Here is a 24,672-nt window from a genome sequence, read left to right on the forward strand (position 1 = left end):
GTAAGGTAGATAAGACAACAGTTATTGTTTGTGTATATTAGAGACAACGTAATTTGAGAAATTTGTGAAAATAGGAATGAGAATGATGTATCTTATAGTTAGTAATACTATTGGAACTAATAATGAATTAGATAAAAAGGATAGGAAGATTGAGTTGAGATATTATGATGATAGGACAAGGATAAAAGGACAAACAAGAGGGATCAAGGAGGTGTTTTAACTTCTGCTCATACCGTCTAGTTGGTTTAATGAAAGGATACTTGTAGTTTTTTCTGTCCAACAAGGTTAAGTAGCTCTTCTATTCTGAAGAGGAAGAAGTTACTCTTGCTTGTCTTTATCTGTCTAATTGTATATTTCTTGATAAGTATATTCTTCCTATAGAGTGCGCTCATCCCTTTTTCATGGACCAGTCTTCCAATTTGTGCCTCTTGCAACAGGCAATCTTGTGAGGGAGTATCTATACAAACCAATCACAAAGGATTAATGTGTGAGAGGAAATAATGCGAGTCACATTCAGCAGATGAAACAAGGGGTACTAACTGTCAAAACAGGTGAGATTGGTGGTTGGTAGGAGCCTGTGAGGTTGTACGTGGGGACCGGATGATTTATCAGGGGTGCTTGAGTTTTGTTTGTTTCTTCTGAGTGATGAATGATATTTGCTTTGGAGTTCAAATGGTTGCATGAGGTGCTTTGGTGGTACAATACTTGGCAAGGACTTGCTTGATCTCATCGAGAGCCTGGGATTTATGTTTGTCCCTGAGCTGTAAGGTCCTATTGGATATATGAAGGATGGTACGTAAAGACAGACAAGTGTGGGAAATTTGGAGACACTCACACATAGTGGAAAACTTGCCTTGATACACCTGTAGATCTGTAACTGAGGCCTCCCTTGTAAAACTTCTATCTTTCAGATCACTTCAGCATCTACAATGACTTGAGAGGGAACACAGCTCCCAAGATTATTTTGAATTTGGTTTATCAATAGCAGCTATAGACAGGAGTGACCATTGTAGAGATTGTTTCTTTGGAGAACCACTCCACTCATCCACACTGCAAACCAGTATTGAATTTAAATCATCAAATTTTTTGCTTGAGCATTCCAAAACTTGGGTTTTTTAGTGTAGTCAAAGCAGCAGAAAAGAATGTGTTGAGAGACAACTTCTAGGTTTCAGATGTTGTGAAGAATAGCTCAATAACAAGATCAACAACCCGAGATCTAGTTTATATAGACACATCATGTGCCCTAACACTCCCTGATCATTGGTCAATATTAAGGCTATCAATACTCAACATCATCACACAGTAGTTCCAGTGTATGAACAAAATAAACTGTATCAACCAATACAATTGAATAAAATTATGGTTCAATTCTCACATTCCAATTTGTTATCATATATATAATATGATTGTTTGTAGAAGGGCACTCTTTTCCGCATCCAAATTTATATCAGAGGAAAAGAGTAGTCATATATATATTTTCTTTGTATTTCTTTATTTCATGTTCTGCAAACATTTCCACTTCTGACTTTGTTCATGAGGAAGGCAAAATAGTTTAGAACTTACTCAGACTCAAAATGAAGTTACGTGGTGTCAATTGAAAACACAAAAATAGGTTCCACATCTCATGAAATGCGGAACTGATTCTTTTGACATGCCACACCAATCTTGGTGCTGCCCCTCTCAATATTTCTTAGATTCCCACTCACGTTGCTACACAAAGCGGCCGGGGAAGTACAGATACTTCACATGGCCAAAACAGGCCAAAACAGATAGCTCCCAATGGTGAATCAGACACTTACTTGATTGAGTGGGAAAGCATAGGGTGTGTTTAAATGAGAGATGAGGTGTTGAATTACAATTTTGGTTTTGATCTGGTGAGGGAATGAAGCCAGATGATGAGGAAAACATATGAATCACCTGGATGATATCCTACATGAAAGATGTGATCAAACCACTTACAAAGGCGTCAAACACTTTACGTGTTGAATGGCAAACCATTGATCATTTGAGGTTTGTTGGCAAGGTACTGTTTAATCATTTTGTCTGTTGTGTCTCTTGCAGGCAGCCAAAACCAATTTGTCTTTTTTTCTCCGAGCTTGTTAGCCACTGAATGAGCTGTATGGATTCTTCATTGGCAACTGGGCCATGTATAGACCCGTTACAATGTTGACAATAGCTAAAGTCTTGACCTCAATGACAGGTTCTGAGATCCGCTGCAAGGTCACTTTGGTATTGTCACATATTTGTCCTGGGGCAGCCAGGGAACGGGCATTTCTTTGCTTCAAATTCATGCAAATCCCAACGGTGAACTGTCGGCTGCCTCTTTGTACAAAATTTTGCTTTGCATGCAATGTCATTGCATTTAAATGGTTGATGTTTTCACTTGTGCGCCACCAATTTGTCAGTGAATATTGCTGCGTGGGTGGTTAGGCCATCAGCCCTGTTGGACCAAAATAGACAGCCTGGTGGGACCCTACATTTGAATCAATGAGATAAAGGCCAATTCCAGGATCCTCCCTGAGGCAGTCATTCTAAATTTTTTTCCAATGGGGCTAGTTCTTCCCAAAGAGGCGGACAGCCTCCGTTTTCAAGAGCTACCTCACATTTACGGTTGAATGCCATCATGTGACAATGCTCACAAAAAATGGAAGTGGAGCTGTTTATGCGGGAGTAATGTCTAATATACGGTGCAGCAGTGGTGGTGTCTGTGTTGGAATTGAGACTTTCCTCCTCAGTGTTCAGTTCGTCTAGCATTGCAGGATTCATCCAGAAATTTTCACCGGTGCTATCCTCATGACTTGCATCCTTCTCCTCCTCCCCCTCCTCCCCAGTGGCTTTGATGGGAAAAGACGTGTCAGACAGAGGAAAATGACATGAGAATTGATCATGAGAAAGAAGAAACAGATGGTATAGCACCTTATCATTATCCTGGCCTTCCCGATATACACGCATAAATCTATCCAATCTGGCTGGATCTTGAAACGCATAACCTAATTTCTCTATGGAATCTGGGTTTTCTGGACAATATTGTGTCATGTAAAGCACCAAATTAGGCACGTTTTGGTGATGGTGTCCACGAGTTGTGAACTATGAGGTGACAGGTAATCAGACATGTCACATACCTGTGTTCAGTCGTAGAGAAGGAAATACTCTGATTTTTCCATCCTTCGCATGGTCTACGCACTCTTGAGTTACAACTCGTCACATTGAAGATTCTCAACATTAAGAATATCCTATGTTGGCTTGACATTTTGATTTTTCAAATACCATCCCACCCACCCTACAAGTCAAAGATGGCAAGATACCTTTGAAGAAAATAATCCCATCCTTACAATCAGAGCCGGGCAAGCCGTCCAAAACCTTGGTTTAGTAAACCAAACTAGATTATTAAGATCTAGAAAGTTGGTTTCAGGAAACCAAAGAATTGGTTTGAAGAAACCGATTTTGGGCTTGCTCTGCGCGCTTTACCACACAGCGCTTACCTCACCACGAGGCAAGGTAAGTGCAGGGATCGTGATTGAAAATCAATCCACCTTATCTGAAATATGAAAACGTACAAGCCACTCGCATGAAGTACCGCTTAGGCCCTTTGCTCCGGTCCTTCCTCCCTCACAGCGGCTTTAAGTTTCATGCTTTTTAAATTTCTTCTCACTTTTGCTTGTTGCCTTTCTTATTTTCCTCTGATCTGCCACGCTACCTTTCATCCTTTTTGTGCTTTTCATTTGTTTCCCTTCCAGCTTGATTGGGTGATGGTTCGTTTGCCCCGCTTTGCTTCACAAGCTGGTGCAATACCTTTCCTCATTGTCATCTGATGATTCCATATTAGTACTTTAAGAACCCATATAAGTACTTTTGTCAAGAGTCAATTACAATGTGAGCTATTGTTATAAGTGCTTTTTGTGAAGTTTTAGCATGGATTTTCCGGATTCTTTCACTGACTACTTGCTGCCTTTTTGTCTTCTCTTGGGGCTTTTAATGCCGGAGCATGGGTCTTCCGTTAAGACCTTGTATGTTGTTATTGTTCTTCGAAATGACGTATAAGGCACTGATGTGCTTGTGAGAACGATTGGCATGCTCTATGTTAATTTCAAAGCTATAAAAGGGCTGTGTAATACCTCATTCCCGTCAACTATCCCACCTCCCAATACGCGTAACCCAAACCAATCCACTCCTCCTTCAATCTGATAAGCTAATAATTTGTCAGAATCTCTTTTTGCTATACTACCTACTACATTTTTTTGTCTTCTGCCTTGAATTTCCACTTGACTCCCTGTCTAATTCAACACTCACGCACACAACCACCTGACCTTCATCAACTACCTCTTCAACTGTTTTAATTGTTGGCAGTCTAAGACATTTCATCCAAATACATGACTTTCCAATGCGACTGAATAAGCGAAAGTCTGCACTTTGAATGTGCCCCGTCCCAACCTCCACCCGGGTGCCGTGGTATTATTTATTTTGGTTGCCATTGTGTTCAACAAAATTGTTCTCTGCTTTGGTAAGTGTTGATTGTTGCGCGTGGGGTTTGCAAATGGGAATGGTGGAGCCTCGTGCGTGTTGTCTCTTCTTTGTTGAACTTTGAAGTGAAGAAATGTTACTATGAGCCACCACAAAACAATGAATTGAGCACTTTACAAATGAGTTACTTGAAAGGTACAGAAGGCATCTGCCATTTTGAGACATAGACATAACTGATTGTCCATATGAAATAAGGTAACTGCGCAGCAGCCTCTTGCAAAATCTAAGAATACTAGCAGCAGGACAAATCACAAATAGGCCTATTGATCAAATAGCTTCTATTGCACATGTAGTAGAACATGTTTGTGTTGACGATTGGCTTTGTAGTTGCTTTTAACTTACAATGGAAACACATTGTACTACAAGGGACACATGGTTGAGACAAGAAACAAGGCTTTGTCAGTAATATTAAACTCACTCCTGAGTTACAATGAGGATTGATAGCTGAATCTCAAATAAAGGCAAGTTGCTTAGAAAAGCAGTTGAAGTACATGAATCTTGTTCAAGAACTCGAGTAGCTTGAAAAGCATCCGTTTGCAGATATCCGGAACTTCAACTACTTGGGCCACCTTGGAAACACAGTACAGGAGATTAGTCATTGTTTCTTTAACACAATATCTTGCTTAATTGGCTTTGAGCATCCTGACCATTCCTGAATACAATGGTCAACCACGGAACATGGATGTGGTAGTGTTCTTTCATGCTGATAGATGACTGGAGTCACAGACAAAGGCAACCTGGTTATCAAATTCAGACTTACACTGCCAAAAGCATTTGAAAGAGTGAAACACTGGGACTGTTTATATACAGAATATCTGTTTAAGTAGATGATTAGGTTGCAGGAGATTTCCCCTGTTGCGGGCATGCCCGCGTATTCTCTAGTGATATAAATGTGACCTAAATAGGTAACTGAGAGAGTCGAGATTGGCGAGGTGAAAAACTTGGAAAACTTGGCATACCTTGGTCTTCTTCAACCAAAGCCCTTTTCTTACTACCCTTGTGACCTTTTTGTGCCGCCTTGGAAGTTAAAGTGGATGAGGTTGATTCAGAGGCTTCAAAATTTTTTCTACATCACTTCCATACAGATTATCTGCATAGGCTCCTGGGGCCAGACCTCCCTGACTAATAAGATCCAGATGGAATGGGTCAGGATTTGCAAAGAGTTCTCTGGTGGTGCAAGATTTTCAGTCATACTGCAGCCTGTATAGTGATTGGTTGTTCCCTTGGAGACAACAGCAGCTGAATGGGCAAGTTTTTGTGCTGCCCAGTCACAGTCATTGCCATAATCACATCAACCAGGCAATTAAAATACATCTTCCGCAACCCCGTGCGTGAGAAAATGAAACACATTTCAATGTGCAAACTTGGCCATATCGGCCATCATCCTCAATGATTCCAAGGGTTGTTGAGAGCAGGGGTACTGATCTTCAGGCCAAGAGGAAAATAAGACAATTCACAGATGACAGGGTCTTTGGGATGGACCCATTGAAGTGTTTGATTTGGTTGTTGCACAGCATAGCAAAGGACTCCAGAGAGTGTTGCCCCCCAAGAAAGGTAGAATGACGCATGGAATGGATTAGCATCCAGGAGATTGGGCATATAGCCAGATTGTTTAGATTAGACATGATGTGGTGCTGGTTCTGTTTGCTCTTAATGAATTTGTTATCCTTGTTGTATCAGATGGGAATACAACAGTCCCAGATGTCCTCCAATGTCATTTTGGCGTCAGGGTTCTTGGGTGCTCTCACAACAATGTCAAAATGCTTCTAGTGAAAAGATGCAGTGGAGTTGGCACCATTGCTGATCCCAAGCGCACCAGAACAACAACCGGTGGCCACTGCCAATACAACAGTGAGAAGACAAGATACACAAACATCCCAGTTGGCACACCTAATTTGAGAAAGCACTCCAAGAAAGTTTGTCACTATGTGGGTCAAAGCTGCAATGTTAATGACCACACATGGGTACCAATGACCGGTGGTGACCCAATCATTCTTGATGACTCTTTCAATGTAGGTTGTGATGTTGGTCTCTTCGACAGGACTTAGGAAAAGTCCCCCTTCCCATTATCCCTTGCCATAGTCTTTACGTGGGCAATGTCTCCACAAAGTGTTCTTTCAGAAATGGCAGGTTTGTCTTTGATGTTTAAGAGCTTTTGACACCACCAAAAACCCTGGGCAGGGTCTCCAAGGCAAACCATGATAAATTGGGTGATGTTGGCGCCGTTAGGTGTGGTCTTGTCTGCACAGTTGTACCACTGTTGCCAAACAAGGTTGAAGTGGTCATATGCAGACAGCCGTTGGGCCTTTATAGCTGGTCCACCAAGATTGTTGAGCACGCCAGTCATATGCCATTCTGGTACATCTGGGGTACAAGTATTCTTGCCTGCAAGCCGTTCCCATTGCCATACAAGTTTTTTCATAGGGTCTTTTTTGGACCTTTTTGACGGCATGGTAGTCTGCATATATTAAATGCAAGCAACCGTCAGTCAGAGAAAACCAAGGAGCAGGAGAAGGAGGGGATTGACTGACTATGCGGAACACCGCCTGAAAACAGTTCCTTTACGCTAGAGTCTGATCCAGTTGGCAAGAGGTAGAAGTCTAGAGTCCAACATAGATGCCTCAGATTAATAAATCCATGGCTTCATCAGATATAAACCCTTGGAGAGGTCTTGTCCGAGGTAGTGATCTGATGTATCTTTTGGCGCACCAAGATCCCTCGGACCAAAACCTTGGCAAAATTCTGTCCAAGGTTTTCAATCCGATGATACCTTGGATTTTTCAATCTGAGGCATCTATGTTGGCTGTGCAGAGACAAGCAGAAGTCTAGAGTCTGAATTTTTATTCTTATTTTTATTTTTACTCTTACAGTCAATCCAAATTCTGTTGTCAATTCAAAATTTAAGAAAATAATAAATTGGCCAATACAGGCCAATTTATGCTTATAAGCAGCCTTCAATCAAGATTGGGATATCTTGATTGAGGCTGTTGACCGTTTCATCCACACTCCATAACCATCAATCCCACCACACTCCATAACCATTGATATCACTTCAACACTTCCCATTCAACACATCCGATTCCAAATCCTTCCACTCACTATGCCGTTTGTCAAATACAGTGCTGAAGTCAAGGTTATCGCCGTCAACAAACTGCTTCAAGGTCAATCAATCGACGAAGTCAACGATGAACTTACCACCAATATATGTCCACGTTCTTTCTCACGATGGAAGTCACTCTACAAACGTACCCACGCTGTAGTCAGAGACCCAGATACCTACAAGAAACAAGGTCGTCACACCATCTATTCAGCCGAAGATTGTGAATTCATGGTCGAGCTCATCAATGACAATGCAACTCTATCCCTTGACGAGATCCAGTTGGCGATGTACAATCGTACCAATACCCCTGCATCTTTACAGACCATCGCCAATGACTCGAAAGAAAGGCTCTGTCTTACGGTTCACAAAGCTTCCAAGGTCGATCCCAATCAATCACCCGAGCTTCAAACTGATTATTCACCCCGGCTTGCCAATATTCCACACAAATGTCTTGTGTTCATGGGTAAGTTTGATTTCCGCTTTTTATCTTTGATAACAGACTTGATAACAGACTTGTAGCATTACTATGGCATCAATTAGACAAGACCGGGCTCCGAACACTAGATGTGATGCACTCAAAGGTTTGATCCAAGCAAGGCAAACGTCCACCAAAGTTGAAACAGAAGCGAATTGGACCTCACTACAGCATGCTTGCAGCTGTATGTGAGATGGGACTATTGGCAGCCCATTCAAAAGTGGGTGCCTATCTTCAGACCGACTTTGAAGCTTTCTTGAAGCACCTTCTGGTAAGCCGTGTTAATTGTTAAGCTTCTGGTTGATAATCATTCAAACTGATGATGTATCAATTCCAGCTTCCAGTGATGAATCCGTATCCAGCTCGTAATTTGGTCTTGATGTTGGACAACACCACCATTCATCGCAGTGGAGCAATCAAAGAGATGTGCAAAGAGATGGGGATTCTCATACGCTATCTACCACCACTTTCACCAGATTTCAACCCCATTGAGCGGCTCTTCATTGAGAATGGTTCCACAAACCGTCTTGTGAGCATCACAAGCATCAAAGATTGAATCCCGTACATCAATGAGGTGAGCACCATGCACCTGGATCTCGGCATCAAAGGGTTTGGAGGTGGTATAGTCACTGTACTTCTGGGTGGCTCCAGATTGCATCTTGGCCTTGGTCTTCGGAATCGGACTGAAGACATGAAACTAGATCTTGACGTGACTCGGTTTGGCCTTGAGCTCCACAGCAGGTGCAGGTTGAACCAAGTAGGCGGGTGCTGGGAGTGGTGGTGATTGAGTCAAATCGATCTCAACATGTTGTTTTGAATAACAATCTGATCAGCTACAGTCCATCCAATTGTGGTGGGAATAGACCATATTGTACTTACTCGGAGAAGCCCAAATGTCATTCTTTGGAGTGTTAAACATTGGGTCTTGGTGACCTGTTCAACGTCAATAACCTCTTGAGCCGGTGGTGGGGCTGGAAACGATTGAGGTGATTGGCAGCAGGGAAAGCAGAGGACAAGAAACAACAAGAATCAGAAAAAAAGAAAGGAACAGAAAGAAAGAGCGAAAGGAACTCACCGTTGTTGGTTTTGAGGTGGAGTTGACAACAGAATTCTCGGTGGCCTACTGGAGCAAATGGGTTGATATGAAAAACCTCCGTGTCAAGATATTGACGTTGGCCAGTGGCACAATGTTCCCAATGATACCCGTCTCTAAAACACCGAATGAAAGGTAATCAGTGATTTGAACAATTTCAAGACAGGGATTTGAAAGGAAACTCACTTGTGGAAATGGCAAGGGGTTCCACCTCTTCCAAGATCAGGACTGAGGCCGTCTGGTCCAGCCACTTGATCTCGTCGGGCATTACTAAAGAAAAATCAATCAGCCGGAATGAACAAAAGAAATGACTGAAAGGAATGGTCAACAAGAAATGATTGAAAGAAATGATCAAAAAGGAACTTACAAATCTTTCTTTGCTTGTGCCGCATTGTCCGCAGGTTGTTTTTTAGTGGTCCTCGTGGGCATTGTGGTATTGGTGGTGGTAATGGTATAGGTGTTGTGGATATGGGTGAAGTGGTGGGATCAAGGGTTATGGAATGGTGAAAGGGTCAACATTGTCAATCAAGATATATTGCAATCTTGATTGAAGGCTATGCTTATAAATTGGCCTGTATTGGCCAATTTATTATTTTATTAAATTTCAGATGGACAACAGAATTTGGAACAACTGTATTTTGATTCTTATTCTTATTTTTATTCTTATTTTTGTTTGTATTCTGTTTTCTTTTTTTTTGCAGTGTTTGTCCAAAAGGCATATTTCTATATGTAATTGTGAATACTACATGAGTAGTCCAATCTTTCCCTGATTTGTTGATTCAAGGAAGGATACAAATCAATTGATCACAAAATTTTTTGAAAATTATTATTCACATGCATATCAATCTATTTGTGCCTCATTTGTGCCCTCCATTTCATCACAATTTGCCTCAAGGTCAAAGAACTTCATAAAATCCAGCTTCTGTATATAATCCGCAATTACATGTAAAAATACTACCCATAGACACTGCAAATATAATGTATTTTTCCAAGGTGAAAAATGATTACAGTTATTTCACAAAATGACTAAAAGTGCATTAATTCCGCATTAATTCTTCATTTTTCTGCATTAATTCTGCATTATTAATCATTTTGTGCATTAAATTCAATCATTTTTCACCTTGGAAAAATACATTATTTTTGCAGAGATACAAAGACTGTAGGGAACAGAAATGTGGAGAAACATAGTGCGGAAAATATTATCAAATTTAATGTATATGTATATTGACAAAGATTGAAGATATTTGAGATCCCAGTCTTGTGTATAGTACAAAAATAGTATTTTTTATCTGTGATTTTTTTTCAAACCTCAATAACTCAGTCAATTAATTACATGATAAAGTTTGATAGACTATATATTCTCAATCTGTGAATACAGGAGCAGGTGTGTACAGATTTATGACGTCATATGATGACATCACAATTTGGTGGTCGGACAGGCAAATGGCCCCATATGATATTATGTTGAAGTCATTTTGAAATCTTTCTGAATCTTTCATGGAGTCAGTGGTAGGCTCTGGCCTGCCAGAGCCTAGTAGATGGGGGCTGTGATGATGGCTACTTCCGACACCAACCAAGAGGTCTCCGTAGAAGAGCAGGACAAGGCTGGTACCAAAACCCAAATGGCTCCCACAGAAAGCCATATCAAAGAACTCTCGAGTGGTAAGCCTGGATGACACAGATGTGTTTCCATCGGATTGTACTGATACTGCCTCTGGAATCTCTTGCCTCCACAGGCAGTCACAATTCAGAGCTATTGATCCCAGAGGAGTGGTCTTCAGTTGCCTCCGAAGCCTACCCCAACCCCACACCATGATCCCAGAAGATTTCAGCCAAGGAATACTCTGTACAACCAGTCTGGCAATCCAATTCAGTAGGTGTAATGATACACCACACACCCATGTTGGCTCCGCTCATGAGAGCATGGCAGACATTGGCCTGTGCAATGGCAAAAGATGGCAAAGGTATGTCCAGTTTGCTTCTTTCCTTGCCAAGAATTATACTATCCAGAACTAGCTGCCAAGGAATTCATGAACATGCCAGATGCATTCACTTGGGTGGAATTCTCAGACAAAGCCCCCAAGGATGCCTCAGGCGACAAAGACTCTGTTAGTGAGGACAAGGACAAGGATGACTCCAAGGATTCTAAGTCCACAGCGAATCACGCCACATCTCCAACGCCCAACTCAAAGGGTTAAGTCGAAAAAGGAGAGACTCCTCCTCCAGAATCTCTGGCTCATGATCAACCTGATAATCAATCACCCACAACAACTCAGAGGACGCAAGTGCTTCCAGAATCTTCAGAACAACCCAGGCCTGCCACACAATCCTCACGACGCTTGACTCTGCTCAACAACCAGTGCACGGAAGACACCTTAGCCTCAGCTAACTCAGCTACCATCAAGAAATACAATGCCCACTTACTCCCAAAACGTACAATATCCCAGGTGACCAAATCTCCAGCCAACACTCAGGATGCAAACAAAAAAAGCCAACCCTCTGTGCCGGCTACCCCGCTCTGCGCAAAGAATATCTTGTAGAACATCTTTCACTGGACGCCCTTGAGTATGGCAAAGATGAAGAAGTTGAAGAGCTGATTTCTGACATCAAGAATCTGGCTCCATTGGCAATCCCCTTTGCCACTGTCAACCATCCTCTCTTTGTGGCTTTCCTCAAGAGACCGCCCCTAGAGATATTCCGTCACAACCCATAAGATCAGGCTTCTTATGTCAGATGATTCACAAGATCAAAGAACTCCTCGAGCTTGGTGAATGTGGGCTTGACCCCACCCTTGAATACATGGAGCACTTCTGGGATCAAGTTATCTGGACGCCCCAAGGTGACAGGTTTCTTCTTCCTAAGCTCTTTCGTACCCATCGTTACGTCTTGGCTGCAATCATAAAGCCCAACTCAAGTAATGCACCGACCCGGTCCCGACCCAATAAATCTGGCCTGGACCGGGGCGACCCGGTCCGGAAGCCCCAAATTGGTGACAAACGCTTGAAAACCCAAAAAAAGCCCTCTGGCTTCTTTTGATATCAAGATTTACCTCAAAATATATTGAACTTAGTCAATTATTTATCCACAAAGTTCAAACACGGCCACAATGCCGCCCAAACGCCCTCGCCCTTCTTCCACGATCGTCCTGTCAGACTCTGAAGAGCAAATTCATTCGACAACTTCAAGCTCAAGCACATCAAACGCCGTCAAACTCGCCCAAAACCAGAAATCTTGGGTTTGGAAATACTTCAAGACCGAAATTCGTGAAGGTGTCGCTAGATACGTCTGCCAGGCTGCAAAACCTGCCGGTAGGAATTGCATTTGTGGAGCCGTGATGACCCCTGATCGAACGCAGAGCACAAAGTCCTTATCTCGACATCTTGACCGTTTTCACAATATCACTGACAAGACCGAACCCCGACAAGGAGCGATCAAATCTTTTCTTCAAACTGGGACAATTCAAAAGGTGAGTTTGTTTCGAGATGAACATTTACTCAAGTTTCTTTCATTTTTGTTTTTGTTTCTTTTTTTTGGGTTTTCTCATCTCTTATATTTCTTTTCTATTCTTTCAATATTCCATCTTTTCATCTGTTACATTCCCAAGCTGTCTCGCGATTCTCACTTGATCAAGTATCAACTGGTCAAACTGATCACCAACGGTGAAATGCCGGCGGCCGTTGTCGATCGCGAAGAGTTCAAAGATCTTCTCCGTATCTGAAATCCGGACATTGGGCCTCTTCTTGTTGGCTCTGATTGTGTATTGGAAACAGTTAAAACTCAGTTTTGAGTCTGTTGAGTTCTTCTCAAGGACGTCTTGGCCGACGCTCTTGCTATCCACATTACCTGTGAGGAGTGGTCTTCCTCAAACAACATTCCAATTCTCGGGATTACTGCTCACTGGATTGATGATAAATTCAAATTACAAGAAGTTATTTTAGCAATGCAAGAAATTGAAGGTCCAAAGACCGGTATCAACCTTGCAAAATACTTTATCAAATGTCTTCAAAAGTTTAATATTGAATCCAAAGTTTATTGTGTTACTGCCGACAATGCATCAACTAACGGAGCAATGGCACGAGAGATTGCTAACGAACTTGACCAATTTCAACAAGAAACTAATTTACTTGGATGCGTAGCTCATGTTATAAATCTAGTTGCTCGAGCTGGTATATCTGTATTCTCAAAAAACTTGGGCAAAACAACTTCGGTCAACATAGCCAATATACTTGAAGATGATTCTTTCAATCAAATCAATGCTCCTGGAGCCATCAGTCGTCTCATGGGATTCATCACTGCCACCATGAAGACCCCAAAGCGCAAGAGAGCCTTTGAAAAGCTTGTTGAAGCCGAACTCAGTCGCTCTCTTGGCCTGATCCAAAATGTAGAAACTCAATGGAACTCTGACCTTAACACCCTGAAGCGAGCTCTGGAACTCAAGGATGTCATCGACTTGAAATGTTCACAAGACCCCAATATGAGCAAGTTTAAACTCACTCAGACCGAATGGGAATTGATTTCCCACCTTGTTTGATTCCTTGAACGTTTTGAAAAAGCAACAAATATGCTTTATCAGTCAAATTACACAAGTCTTGATGCCGTCTTACCTGTCTATGAGTGGCTTTTTTTTTTTTTTTTTTTTTTTTTTTATTATTTTTAAGTGCTTTTGATTTCACATATCGCACTGACTAACTAAGTATGTGTATGTAAAGTGAAGGACTAATACAACTTCTGATGGGTTTTCCACTACACCGACTACCAAGCCTGTCTAGTAGATACATCCTGACACAAAAAGGCGCTCCCAGAAGATTTACAAAGAAAATTGAAGGCATAGGGATAATAAAGAAAATAATAAAGAAAAAAGGGCATAATGTTTCTTGACTTTGTGGCTTTCTTAATTGTCTAAGTATGTTCTAAGATGTGAGAATCTTCCCGTTGACTGGATGAATTGTGCTGAATACGGATAAGCTTTAGGTGTATCTAATAGTGCTAATGTTGAGTTTATGTTGACTTTAATTTTTTCTTTCTTTAATTGTTTTCTGAACGTTTGACGTTGTTTGTTATATTTTTTGCAATAGATTAAGAAATGTGCAGGAGTTTCTGTTGCAAAACATCCCTTGCATCTATTGTTTTCCTCAGCTCCTATTTGGTGTAAAAACTTTTTCAGCGGACAGTGTCCACACCGGAGTTGAAAGATTGCCGCCGCATCTCCTTTTTCTAAAGAATTCAGTGAATCAGCTTTCCATTTGGCTTTTGTTTTATACGGTTTGATAGAAACAGCTCCCCTTTGGTGAAATAAGCTTCTTGTGTGTCGCAGGAGTCCTCCTAAACTCATGGGCAACATCATTGGTTCAGTATTGCCTTCTGCCGCTTGTTTTGCAGCCTGATCCGCCTGTTCATTCAATGCAATGCCTTCATGACCAGGTGTCCAGTAAAGTCTGATTTGGAGGTGTTGCGCTATGAGTTTGTGGGATCGGAGTAGGAATCGTGCCAAGTACTGGAGTGATTTGGGTTGCATAGGTTTGGCGAATAAATCGAGAGCTGCCTGGCTATTGCTGAATACTGCTAGAGACGTAAATTGTCCAGGTGAAGCGTCAGTTATCTGTTTAAATTGAACAAGTGCAATCATTAAAGCCATAGTTTCCATCTCGTAGTTAGAGATCCCTTCCAGTGGTCCATACGCGTGGCTGGCCGTTCTTCCTTCTGTCGCAATAGCGGCTCCGCCTCCGGTTTCTGGTATGAAAGATCCATCCGTGAAAATCACACAGGCTCCTCGGCTTTTCTCTTCTTCGATTTGTGTTGGGATGTGTTCCTTAACGTCTTCTTGCTTAGACCCTACATTTTCCACTGTCCAGCGCGGTTCAGTCCACGGTGGTTCTGGGTACGGGTGTATAGTTTCTAGTGTGTGTTCAGTGGGAAGAAGCAGGTCAGTCTTTCTTAGCAATCTATGAATCGGGCTCTGATGCGTATGTGGTAATCTCAACAGTTCCTGCTGAATGATCGTTCTGGACGGGTGACTTGTTGGTGCTGTTAGTCGTTTGTAGATGTAATTGTGGTTGTATCGTATGGCTAAATCCTTAAACGTAATCATGTCAGCGTCGTGGGTCATGTGATCCGTTGGCGAACTTTTAAAAGCTCCCAAGATCAGTCGATTGGCTGCGTTTTGGAGTAGGTTAAAAATTTTAGACACTTTACCTTCTGTTCGTCTATTGAACCAAACGACACTCCCGAACAAAATGCGAGGTTTCAAAATAGACATCACAAGGTTCTTTGTTTCTTTTGGGTTCAAGCCATGGTAGCATCTGCTGATCCTGCTGAGTTGTGCTATCGTTGCCTTTCCCCGTTGTTGCATTCTTCGTATGTGAGCTCCGAAGTTCAGCTTAGGATCCAGCCATAAGCCTAGCCACCTAAGTTCAGATGTCAAAGGGGTTAGCACCTGGTTACCAAACGTGAGACGTGGGTTCATATGCTTTCGGTGTGTGAAGTGCATGACCTGTGCTTTCTTCTTATCGAAGATCGCACCGTGTCTTCTGGCCCACTCAATTGATCTATCGCCTTCTTCTTCCAAGTCTAGGATGTTGAGATCGATGTCCTTGTTGGCTACTAAATGCGTCACATCATCGATGAAAGCTAATGAGATTCTGTTTGCCTGGAGCGAAATATCTGTATCAATCAGTAGAGACGAGTTATCATTCCACGACCAATAACATTGTTTAGCACTTTGACTCCCACTTAGGATCATCCACCTACGTGCTCGATTCCTCTCCTTAATGATGGGCCCTAGTTTCTCCTCGTCCCACCATGCCTTGTGGCGATGACCTCGCGTCTTGATCATTTTACCTTGACGGTGAAAAGCCCCCGTGATTGCATCTGTAATAAATTTAACCCCCTGATCAATTTCTTCTGTAGACTGAATGAGATTGGGGAAGGAACTTAGCTGGTTCTCTAGATCATCACAGAAACTAGGTTTTTCCATCGTGTCAAATCTTGCTGTGTTGTGAGATCTTTCGGGCAGCGCTTCATCTAATTGAATGGTTGTGAGGAGGAGTTGGTGATCGGATCCAAAGTTTTCACTGCTTGTTGTCCCTTTGACCGGATATTTGGCAAGTTCGAAGTTGACCCATGTGAGGTCCAGCGTTGTAGGTCTGGCGTTTGGCGCTCATGGGTAGAAAGTGGGTACATGTTTCTGTGAGATGATTTGGAAGCCCGAGCTGCCACAAATTTTAATCAGTTCCTTGGCTAGCGGGTGTGTGTGTCTGTAGTTAGACGGATTCCACTTGGGGTGGTGTAGGTTACCGTCCATCCCAATTATGGATGCTGTGCGTCTGTCATTGTGTGTGTTGAACCAATCCCTCAGAACCGGTAAGCCTGTGTTGTGGGTTGGCGGATTGTAGGCTGATACTACACGTATCTTGTGTAGTCGTCCATTGGGGATCTTGACTTCGAGTGCTGTAAGTAGCGCCGATTTGCTGGGAAGTAATGTAATTAGCCATGAGGGTATTTGTTTAGTCACATAAATACCTGTTCTTGGTTTTTCGTTGTAGTTTCTTGCTGTGTAATCGTAGGGCGTAAAGTCGTGCCACGCTGGGTGTGGTGGAAGTCGTAGTGTATGTGGATCAATCCACGGTTCCTGTAATAATAGGATCGCGTAGTTTTCGTTAGCTAGTATATTCAGTGTTATAAGTTTTCCGTTAAAGCAGTTTAGCTGAGCTATGGTCAGGTTTGGGTTTTCTGTGGGTTCAACAAAGTTGTCAGTCTCTATGTGTTCTGGTGCTACTATTGGGGGTAGTTGGGGGGGTAGAAGGGAAAGAAGGAAAATTTGAAAAGGGAATAGAACTTCTTGAATGATTCGTATTGGTGTTTCTTAACATGATTGTGATGTAAGTTGTTGCAGACTTTTTGATCTGATGGGGCAATTTGTGCTTGAGGCTGAGTGAGCATATTTCTCGTTGGTTCTGTCAATTTGGGTTTCTGGATGGAGTATTGCGTCTTGATTGATGCATCTGACACACTGAGGGCGGGCAGTCTGGGAGGTTTGGCACATTCTCGAGTCATGTTTGGCACCACAGTGTCTGCAAAGTAATTCATTTTTACATTGCATACTGATATGGCCTGGTTCTTGACAACGATAACATTGTACCCTACTTCTCTTACATGCTCTAACCCTCAAGCTGTTGCCTTCAAAATATACCGAGCCACGAACCATTTTGTTTGTCAGTTCTTTATCGAGAAAATTTATTAAGATAGAGCCACTTCTCTGTTCTGGATACGGTTTGCTCAGCCATCTGATAGAGTGGATCATGTCATTCGGGATTGGATTCTGTTCGGACAGCAAGTGTTTGATTTTGTCTACTGTTGTGTAATATTCGATTGGGACCGAATCGATTGATGCTGGGAAGACGGCTGGAGATGTGATCAATTCTGGATCAGCTAGCGTCGTCCAAAGTGTCCTATTCTCGAGTAACCAGGTAGCCTCAGCTCGGGTTGCTGTAAAAAGCTTGATGCTCCCTGAGGGCAAGCTAGCCGCCCCTTTGACTTCGATCTTTTTGCCTGCAATCTTGACTTTGAGTTGAGCTAGTGCCATGTTGACGCGATTGACGATCTCAGTTGCTTTGATGCCTTCAAAAGGTTTCTTTCCTTCTAAACACCTTATGACAACTTGACTTGGCCTGAATGCATTGATGATCTGGTTTGACGGTGGTTGTGGCGGAGCTCGGTTTGAGGTGATCTTCAAGCCTTCAGCTGCTGTAGATGCCCACGATTTTGGTTTAGCCGGGAGACCATGTACGTTAGGTTGGGGAGCCGATTGTACTTGTTGTGCGTCTATCAGGGCTTTAAGTTGCTGTTCAAGTCTCTCCAAGCGTGTCGTCGGTTTGTTTGACCCTTGTAGACGCGTTTCTAGTGCACTGAGTCGCAACGCCGTATCCTGCATCGTGATTATTAGGGCCGACATGATCTGGACCAGGTTTGCCGGTACTACAACATCTCCGTTCTCGAGCTTGTTGTTCACGGTCAGGTACTTCCAGAGTTCGTTCATGGACAGGTTCTCTAGTCGTTGTACGGGTTCTGCAGCAGTAGATGAGGTCATGTCCGTGTCTAGGTCGCCGGTGGCCATCGTGTTCGTTTGCGTGTTTGCCGCGTCCGGTCGCGCTCGTTTTGGGCCGAATCGAATATCACGGGTAAGAGGAGGTGGATCAGGTGGCATTGAGGGATTCTGAGAGCGATAAAGGGAGTTATGATTGTTTGAAGATGATAAGATGGTGTCTGGACGAAAAAAGGAAACGCGATTGCGCAGTCACTGTGCAAAAGTTGACTGTAGTGGTACGAAGTCAGAATTCCCCCTATGAGTGGCTTGAAACTCAACTTGACAAGGTAAGATTTTTTTTCACTTTTGCATTCATTCTGTTGAATGTTCTGTGCTGATTTTTTGTTTCCTAACAGGCTTTAATCATGTTAGAAAACCATCCAATCCAACCTGCAATTGCTCCTATGAAGAACAAGCTGGCCGAGTACTTTGACGACGCCATAAAGAAACCAGTCTATCTTTGTGCTCACCTATTGGACCCTCGCAGCAAGGATCATGAACTTTCTTCAGTCACTCTTCTGCAAGCAGGAATCATCAATCAAGATGATTGGCGAGACACCTTTTTGACAGAGGCTTGCCAATCCATTCCAAACTCCGAGCAAATTGATGAAGATATCGAATCAATCACTCACACTGAAGAAGATGGACCTCGATCATTCATTTCAGCACCTAAGAAGAAGCGAACTTTAGATGTAGAACTTGTTGCTTACCTTGCTGAACCTCGAGAGCCAGGGAATCGTGATCCCTTGGATTATTGGAATGAAAATGCAAAGAAGTATCCCTTGCTATCCAAGATGGCTCGAATCTTTCTCTTGGTTCCAGCATGCAGCACTCCTTCTGAACACGCCTTTTCAGCTGGAAGACGTGTTCTCACTAAGCGTCGCCGTGGTCTCAAATCAGATACCTTTGAAGCGCTTGTATGCCTCAAGACTTGGAATAAGGTGTTAACTACGATTGTTTTGTTTTTTTCCATGTTTTTCTTTTCTCTACCTTTCTATTTCTAAAATTGACTAGTCAATAGTATCTAGCCTACAACTTAGTCACAAAACAGCAGTCTTGTATACATGGTTTTTGAAGAAATAAAGATGAGTTTTACCTAAACCTGCCCCCATGCCAAAATAGCGGGTCGGTCCGGGTCAACCTATGATTACCAAGATCCCCGCTGAGGCCCGCTTGACCCGGTCCTGGGACCGGTCCCAGACCGGGTTGGTGCATTAAACTCAAGCGCTTCTGAACCGCCGAACCCTTCCCAACCACCGCTCCCTCCCACTAGAAACAATACAACCTCTGAATTACCAGCTATCTCACTTACCACAAACTCAACCATTGCAGACCACCCATCACCAACAGGGATAAACAGTCTCCTGTCTAAAATCAGTCACCCCGAGTCGCTTGAATCATTGATTCCCATTGGCCAACCCACTGACAAGTTTGCTATATTTTTTGTTAAGCCATACCTTTTACCGCCACTGAACCTTATCAAAGATGAGGGTCTCTGGCAGGAGCTCAACGGCCAGCTGACCAATGTGATAGGGAGCCAAGTCATTGAAGAGAAACTCTGCGAGGGCAAGTTTTGAGGCACTCAACTTCTTCCAAAATGGATCAAGAGCGCTCAAGCTCATTTGGCATACTGGTCAGACTCACTTGGTGGGCTAATCATCATGAGACTTAAGCAAATCTGCTCAACCTTCAAAAAGTGTTTGATCAATCAATGTACTGCTGGTCCAAGTACTTCATCTCCACCGACTGCTATGGACCACCTGAGAAGGGCTCAAACTGTCAGTTGGATCCAACAACAACCACACCACCTACTCCTTCCACAAACAACGCCTCAAGACTTACAGCTTCTGTCTTTCCGGAATTCAACACGCCTGTCCTGCAAAAAAAACCCAATCCACCTTCCAAGACTCTAGGTAATCCAGCTACAACACTGCACCTCAGAAAGATAGTGGTCCGCAGGCCTTGGTGTCCAACACCCCCAACATGACCATTAAACTCTAATTTAATACAGACCGCCAGCAATGACTCAACCACCACATTGCACAACAACCTCCGTCATCAAAACAACAGCCTCTGAATTGATCCGGATAACCTCAATCCAATTCAAAAAAGAAATGACAAAGGATTGTGTGCTACTTTATGAAGCCTGTTCACACATGTTACGTGGTTGTCTTTCTGCTAGCATGAAAACTTCCACCCCCTCAAGAGAAGTCAAGGAAATGAAATCCTATATTTCAGCAAGGACTTTGAGCTAAGCCAATGGGTAGCTTGAGTCCAAAGTAAGTCTTCAATTGATGAGCTTGAAATTTGGTGGAACAATTGCTTATTCCACATTCATACTTTGCTACCTCACAGCCAAAGCTTTGTTCATTGCAGGATGTGAGACACCGTGGGGCCAAGACCAGGTAGTCAACTGGAAGTACATCAATTTTGAATCAGAGCAATCTCCAAGCAAAAATGAACTACAGCAGTGACTTTGTGATTCATTCAGACTCATGCAACACCCAACCAAACATTGCCTTGAAATGGCTGGCAAATTTGTGTTAGCAGCAATTATGTTGGTGGGCTCAGAAGGCGGACCCTCCCCCCCTTCGAGAATTCAATGAGTACAATCTACCTTTCCTGAATGTCAAGGATCCTTTTCAATGTGCGGTACACTATCAACACCTTCAACCCGATCCTCAAAAGAAAGTTTCCAGGAATGAACTAATTGAGATGACATGTATTGAAAAACTTACCAAGTTAGTGGACTCGGTTTACAGTGGTATTGAGGCCCTTGCAGTCATTCAAGCCCACCACCATCACCAAACACAAATCCAGAAATTCCGGAGCTCACAAAACAACATCAACACGAGCTTCCACAAAGCAGCTTCAGCCGTGGCCCTCAGATCCCAAGCCTTAGCATCCCTCGTCGCTTTCCTCTCACTCGGGTTCAAGGGGCTCCTCACTTATTGGCGCAACACTTCAAGATCAAACAAAACCAACCTAATTCAACTCTGCCTTGTCACTGGCCAAACGTGCAATGCCAAATTTTCTGAGGAACCCGTTTGGAAACGCCCAAGTAATTACATTTTGAACTCAATATCCAAGGCTCTCTTCACAAAGGACAATGCCAAAGCAGTCCCTTTGTAGTAGGAACATGTGACTTGCAGGAGGTATGATCTTGCCCTGGCTATGTACTTAGATGTATGCAAACACTCTCACAATTTGCCTGCGTCTGACCCAGATTTTCCCCCCTACAAACTGCCCGTGTAGGAAAAGTTGGCGCCTGAGGAGTCAGACATTATAATTTATTAGTTGGTGATCACCATTTCCATTGGTTGTAATTTTCTATCAAATCCCCTGATTGTATTCCTTGATGAGACAATCACGCAGTGAAAATCATCACTAGTTTATCACAAATATTAAGCACGCCTAGCCCCTGTTTCACATGTGCCCTACATCTCTAAGAACCTTCCTGTACTGTTGCCCGCAATCCCTCTATGGTCAGATGCCATTAGTTCAACACTTCACAAATTTAGAACTCATTGAACTAAAATACATCATTTGGAGTTCAACATCTCACAAAATGTTGAACTTATTCTAGATATTCGGAGTTCAACATTTCACAAAATGTTGAACTCCTTGAACCAAGCTATATAATCTGGAATCCAACATCTCACAAAATGTTGAACTTACTCTACATTTGGAGTTCAACATGTCACAAAATGTTGAACTTGTTGAACTAATTAACTATATGGTTTGGAGTTCAGATCAACATCTCACCAACGTTGAGGTTACTCTATATTTGGAGTTCATCATTCCACAAAATGGTGAACTTACATGATTATATATCAATCAATGGTTTGCAATGACCCTCCGTCGCTTGTGAGGGTAAATCTGTGGCTTGGTCTGTCTTTCCTCATATTTCCTTCTCTGGTTGCTAATTGATTTTTGAGCTTTTTAGTACATGGTAATGATCTGAAGCATGATCTTTTGTTACTTTCTCAAATTTGATCCTCTTTTTTCCTATACATTCATGGATCATGATAAAAGGAGTTTCACATTTCACAGAATGTTGAGCTTATAGTGTATTCAACATTTTGTGAAATGTTGAGTTGACTGATAGGTAATATATGAGATCTAAGGGTTGGTGCACATGAGCACTTGAATCTTTGATGCGACCCTCCAATGAGACGCTTGACAACAGTAACATGCCACTTATCAGCAAGGCTGTTATAATAACAACAAATGAAAAAGGGAAGGCAAGATGTTGCTGCAAATCAACCAAAGGAGGATTTGCTTTCACTTGAAGATTATAAAGGGTGTAATTATTGATTCTTACTCTTGACAATGAGTTTACATCATAATTGTTATCAGACAAAGGCAAGTGGCGTCTTCCATTTCTCAATAACCCTCCAATATTTGCCGCTCAAAGAGCGTATAGATTATTTATTAATTGAAGATCTCAATTCCCTACAACTAAATCTGGAATCCCCACCCAGAAGCCCTGAAACTTGTAAAAGAGTTTCAGCCTGATGACAGATTTAGTTGTAGGCTAGAGCTCGGTCATGACTCACTTTCTACGGTGTAGTCACAAGATGGCTTGGGGATCTCAGAGTCCCGCCTAAATGTCTCCCTTTTTATACCTGTTCCTTTGCGCCTTAAATCAATATTGCAGTGGATCATAGTGCTATTGCGTCTTTTATTGTTTGTTTTTACTTCAACAATGTCATTATTCCTTTCCTTTGAGATTTTTGCATGTTGAACTGCCAAAAATCGGCAATCACCCACTATGACAACCTCTTACAACAGTCCATTGTTTATTCCATCTAATTCTAATAACTAAAGCTGTCTATGTTGCCTTTCACAATTTGGCAAATGTTTGTAAGCAATATTGTGAGTACATCAATGTGTATAACTCTTGCCCGTGAGGTTTTTGCTTTTTGAAATCCCGCTTATAAGCGGCCTCCGACATTTGTCCTTTGTTTGTTTTGTCTGACTGTTGATGCTGTCTATCAGGCTTTTCAAAGGGTGTAAGCTTTTCGTTTTTCAAAGTCCCTCTATATGTGGCCTGTTACATTTGTCCATTGTTTGTTTCACTTGAAATTCAATGCTGCTTATCATGTTTTTTGAATTTTCTATTGTGCTTTCGGATGCATAGTCTCCAACATGTGATCGTATAATTGGCGACGCATAGTGCTATTCCTTCTTTTATTGCTCACTTTACTTCAGCAATGTCATTGACCTTTTCAGATGATGTTTTTGGTGTTTGCACCCTCATTGATAAGCAGGTCAATACCCTTACAATATACCACTGTCCGTGCCATCATGTAATCCACGCTTTTGATCATACTTTCCACACTTTTATTATTAAGACTAAGCCGGCCTTTACCCGTGCCGGCTTTTACCTATTATTTTGGTGTCTTATCTCCCCAATTGTCAGCTTTTATCCTTGCCCTTCTGCTGTTTTTGGTCAAATCTTTCCTTTTATCGTCTCCATTGTGTAATATGGCTAATCATCAGCTCATTGATGCACAAATTCTTCTATTCAACATGTATTCACGTCCTGCATAATTCATTCTGTGTATAAAAATTATTCCCCTCTTCCTTTCCTTTTGACTCTTGTATCCTCATCATTGTGTAAATCTTCACTCCAAATCATTTCACCACCATCTTTTTTGTCTTCTTTTCCCTACACACTCACCATGTTGCCAGTTACATTTTTGACTCCTCCAATTGAATCTCTTTCACCCTCCCAAGAGGCTGCGCTCCGTAGTAATATTGTTCATATTTGTGGCCTGTTGTCGTCCCAGTTAGCACACCATGAGGTCAGATCGCTATCTCATCATATAATTCATCTCACGCATTTGTCATCTGACTCCCCTAAACCATAGCTACAATACGCATTATTACACTCAAATCAATTGATGGTGTCACTCATCATGTACATCAATTCAAGAATAACATATTTTGAGCTGTACATCATTCAAATTCTGATCCATATTGTGTCTACACAAGCTGCAAATTCCGTGATACACCCAGTGAATGCCATAGTGAGTTTTTGGATTTCTCCCTTTCATACGATTAATTTTGAGTCCACTTGCTATCCTTCTGGACAGATCTTGGAAGATTGTACCTTAAAGAGCTCCAACATGATGGATCATGGACCGACTTTCCCGTGGCTATCGAAGTTTTAAATGAGTTTTTGCTTTCATGGCCTGATGGAGAACAGATCCTTGACCAAGTCTTATTTGATTCACAGGGTAAGACAGCTTTGACTTAAAATCCCAATTTTGGCTGATTACTGTCAAACTGTATGGGTCCTAACACCTCAGAATCCACTGCTTGGGTTAATCCAATCTTGCCTCTGTTTAGGTGTACATTTTGGCTGCATTCTTGCTTATCTAAGCAGTACATGA

At 42.3% G+C, this 24,672-nt stretch overlaps 3 protein-coding genes across 3 annotated transcripts; all 3 read left to right on the plus strand.

The window, feature by feature from the left end:
• Positions 1-6,281: 6,281 nt before the first annotated feature.
• On the plus strand, positions 6,282-6,967 carry MELLADRAFT_103649 (uncharacterized protein; the record flags this gene model as incomplete). The annotated part of the gene is made up of 3 exons (XM_007406434.1): positions 6,282-6,533; positions 6,563-6,651; positions 6,703-6,967. 3 exons carry the CDS (start codon positions 6,282-6,284, stop codon positions 6,965-6,967), a joined length of 606 nt encoding a protein of 201 aa, XP_007406496.1.
• Positions 6,968-10,811: 3,844 nt separating this feature from the next.
• MELLADRAFT_60703 (uncharacterized protein) lies at positions 10,812-11,902 on the plus strand (the record flags this gene model as incomplete). The annotated part of the gene is made up of 4 exons (XM_007406435.1): positions 10,812-10,851; positions 11,046-11,153; positions 11,206-11,382; positions 11,637-11,902. 4 exons carry the CDS (start codon positions 10,812-10,814, stop codon positions 11,900-11,902), a joined length of 591 nt encoding a protein of 196 aa, XP_007406497.1.
• A 12,056-nt stretch (positions 11,903-23,958) lies between these two features.
• On the plus strand, positions 23,959-24,672 carry MELLADRAFT_103651 (uncharacterized protein; the record flags this gene model as incomplete). Its single annotated transcript, XM_007406436.1, has 4 exons — positions 23,959-24,065; positions 24,272-24,306; positions 24,373-24,516; positions 24,629-24,672. The coding sequence occupies 4 exons, from the start codon at positions 23,959-23,961 to the stop codon at positions 24,670-24,672; spliced, it is 330 nt and encodes a 109-aa protein (XP_007406498.1).

The sequence above is a fragment of the Melampsora larici-populina genome, assembly GCF_000204055.1.
Source record: "Melampsora larici-populina 98AG31 unplaced genomic scaffold MELLAscaffold_6, whole genome shotgun sequence".
In the NCBI taxonomy this organism is placed as follows: domain Eukaryota; kingdom Fungi; phylum Basidiomycota; class Pucciniomycetes; order Pucciniales; family Melampsoraceae; genus Melampsora; species Melampsora laricis-populina.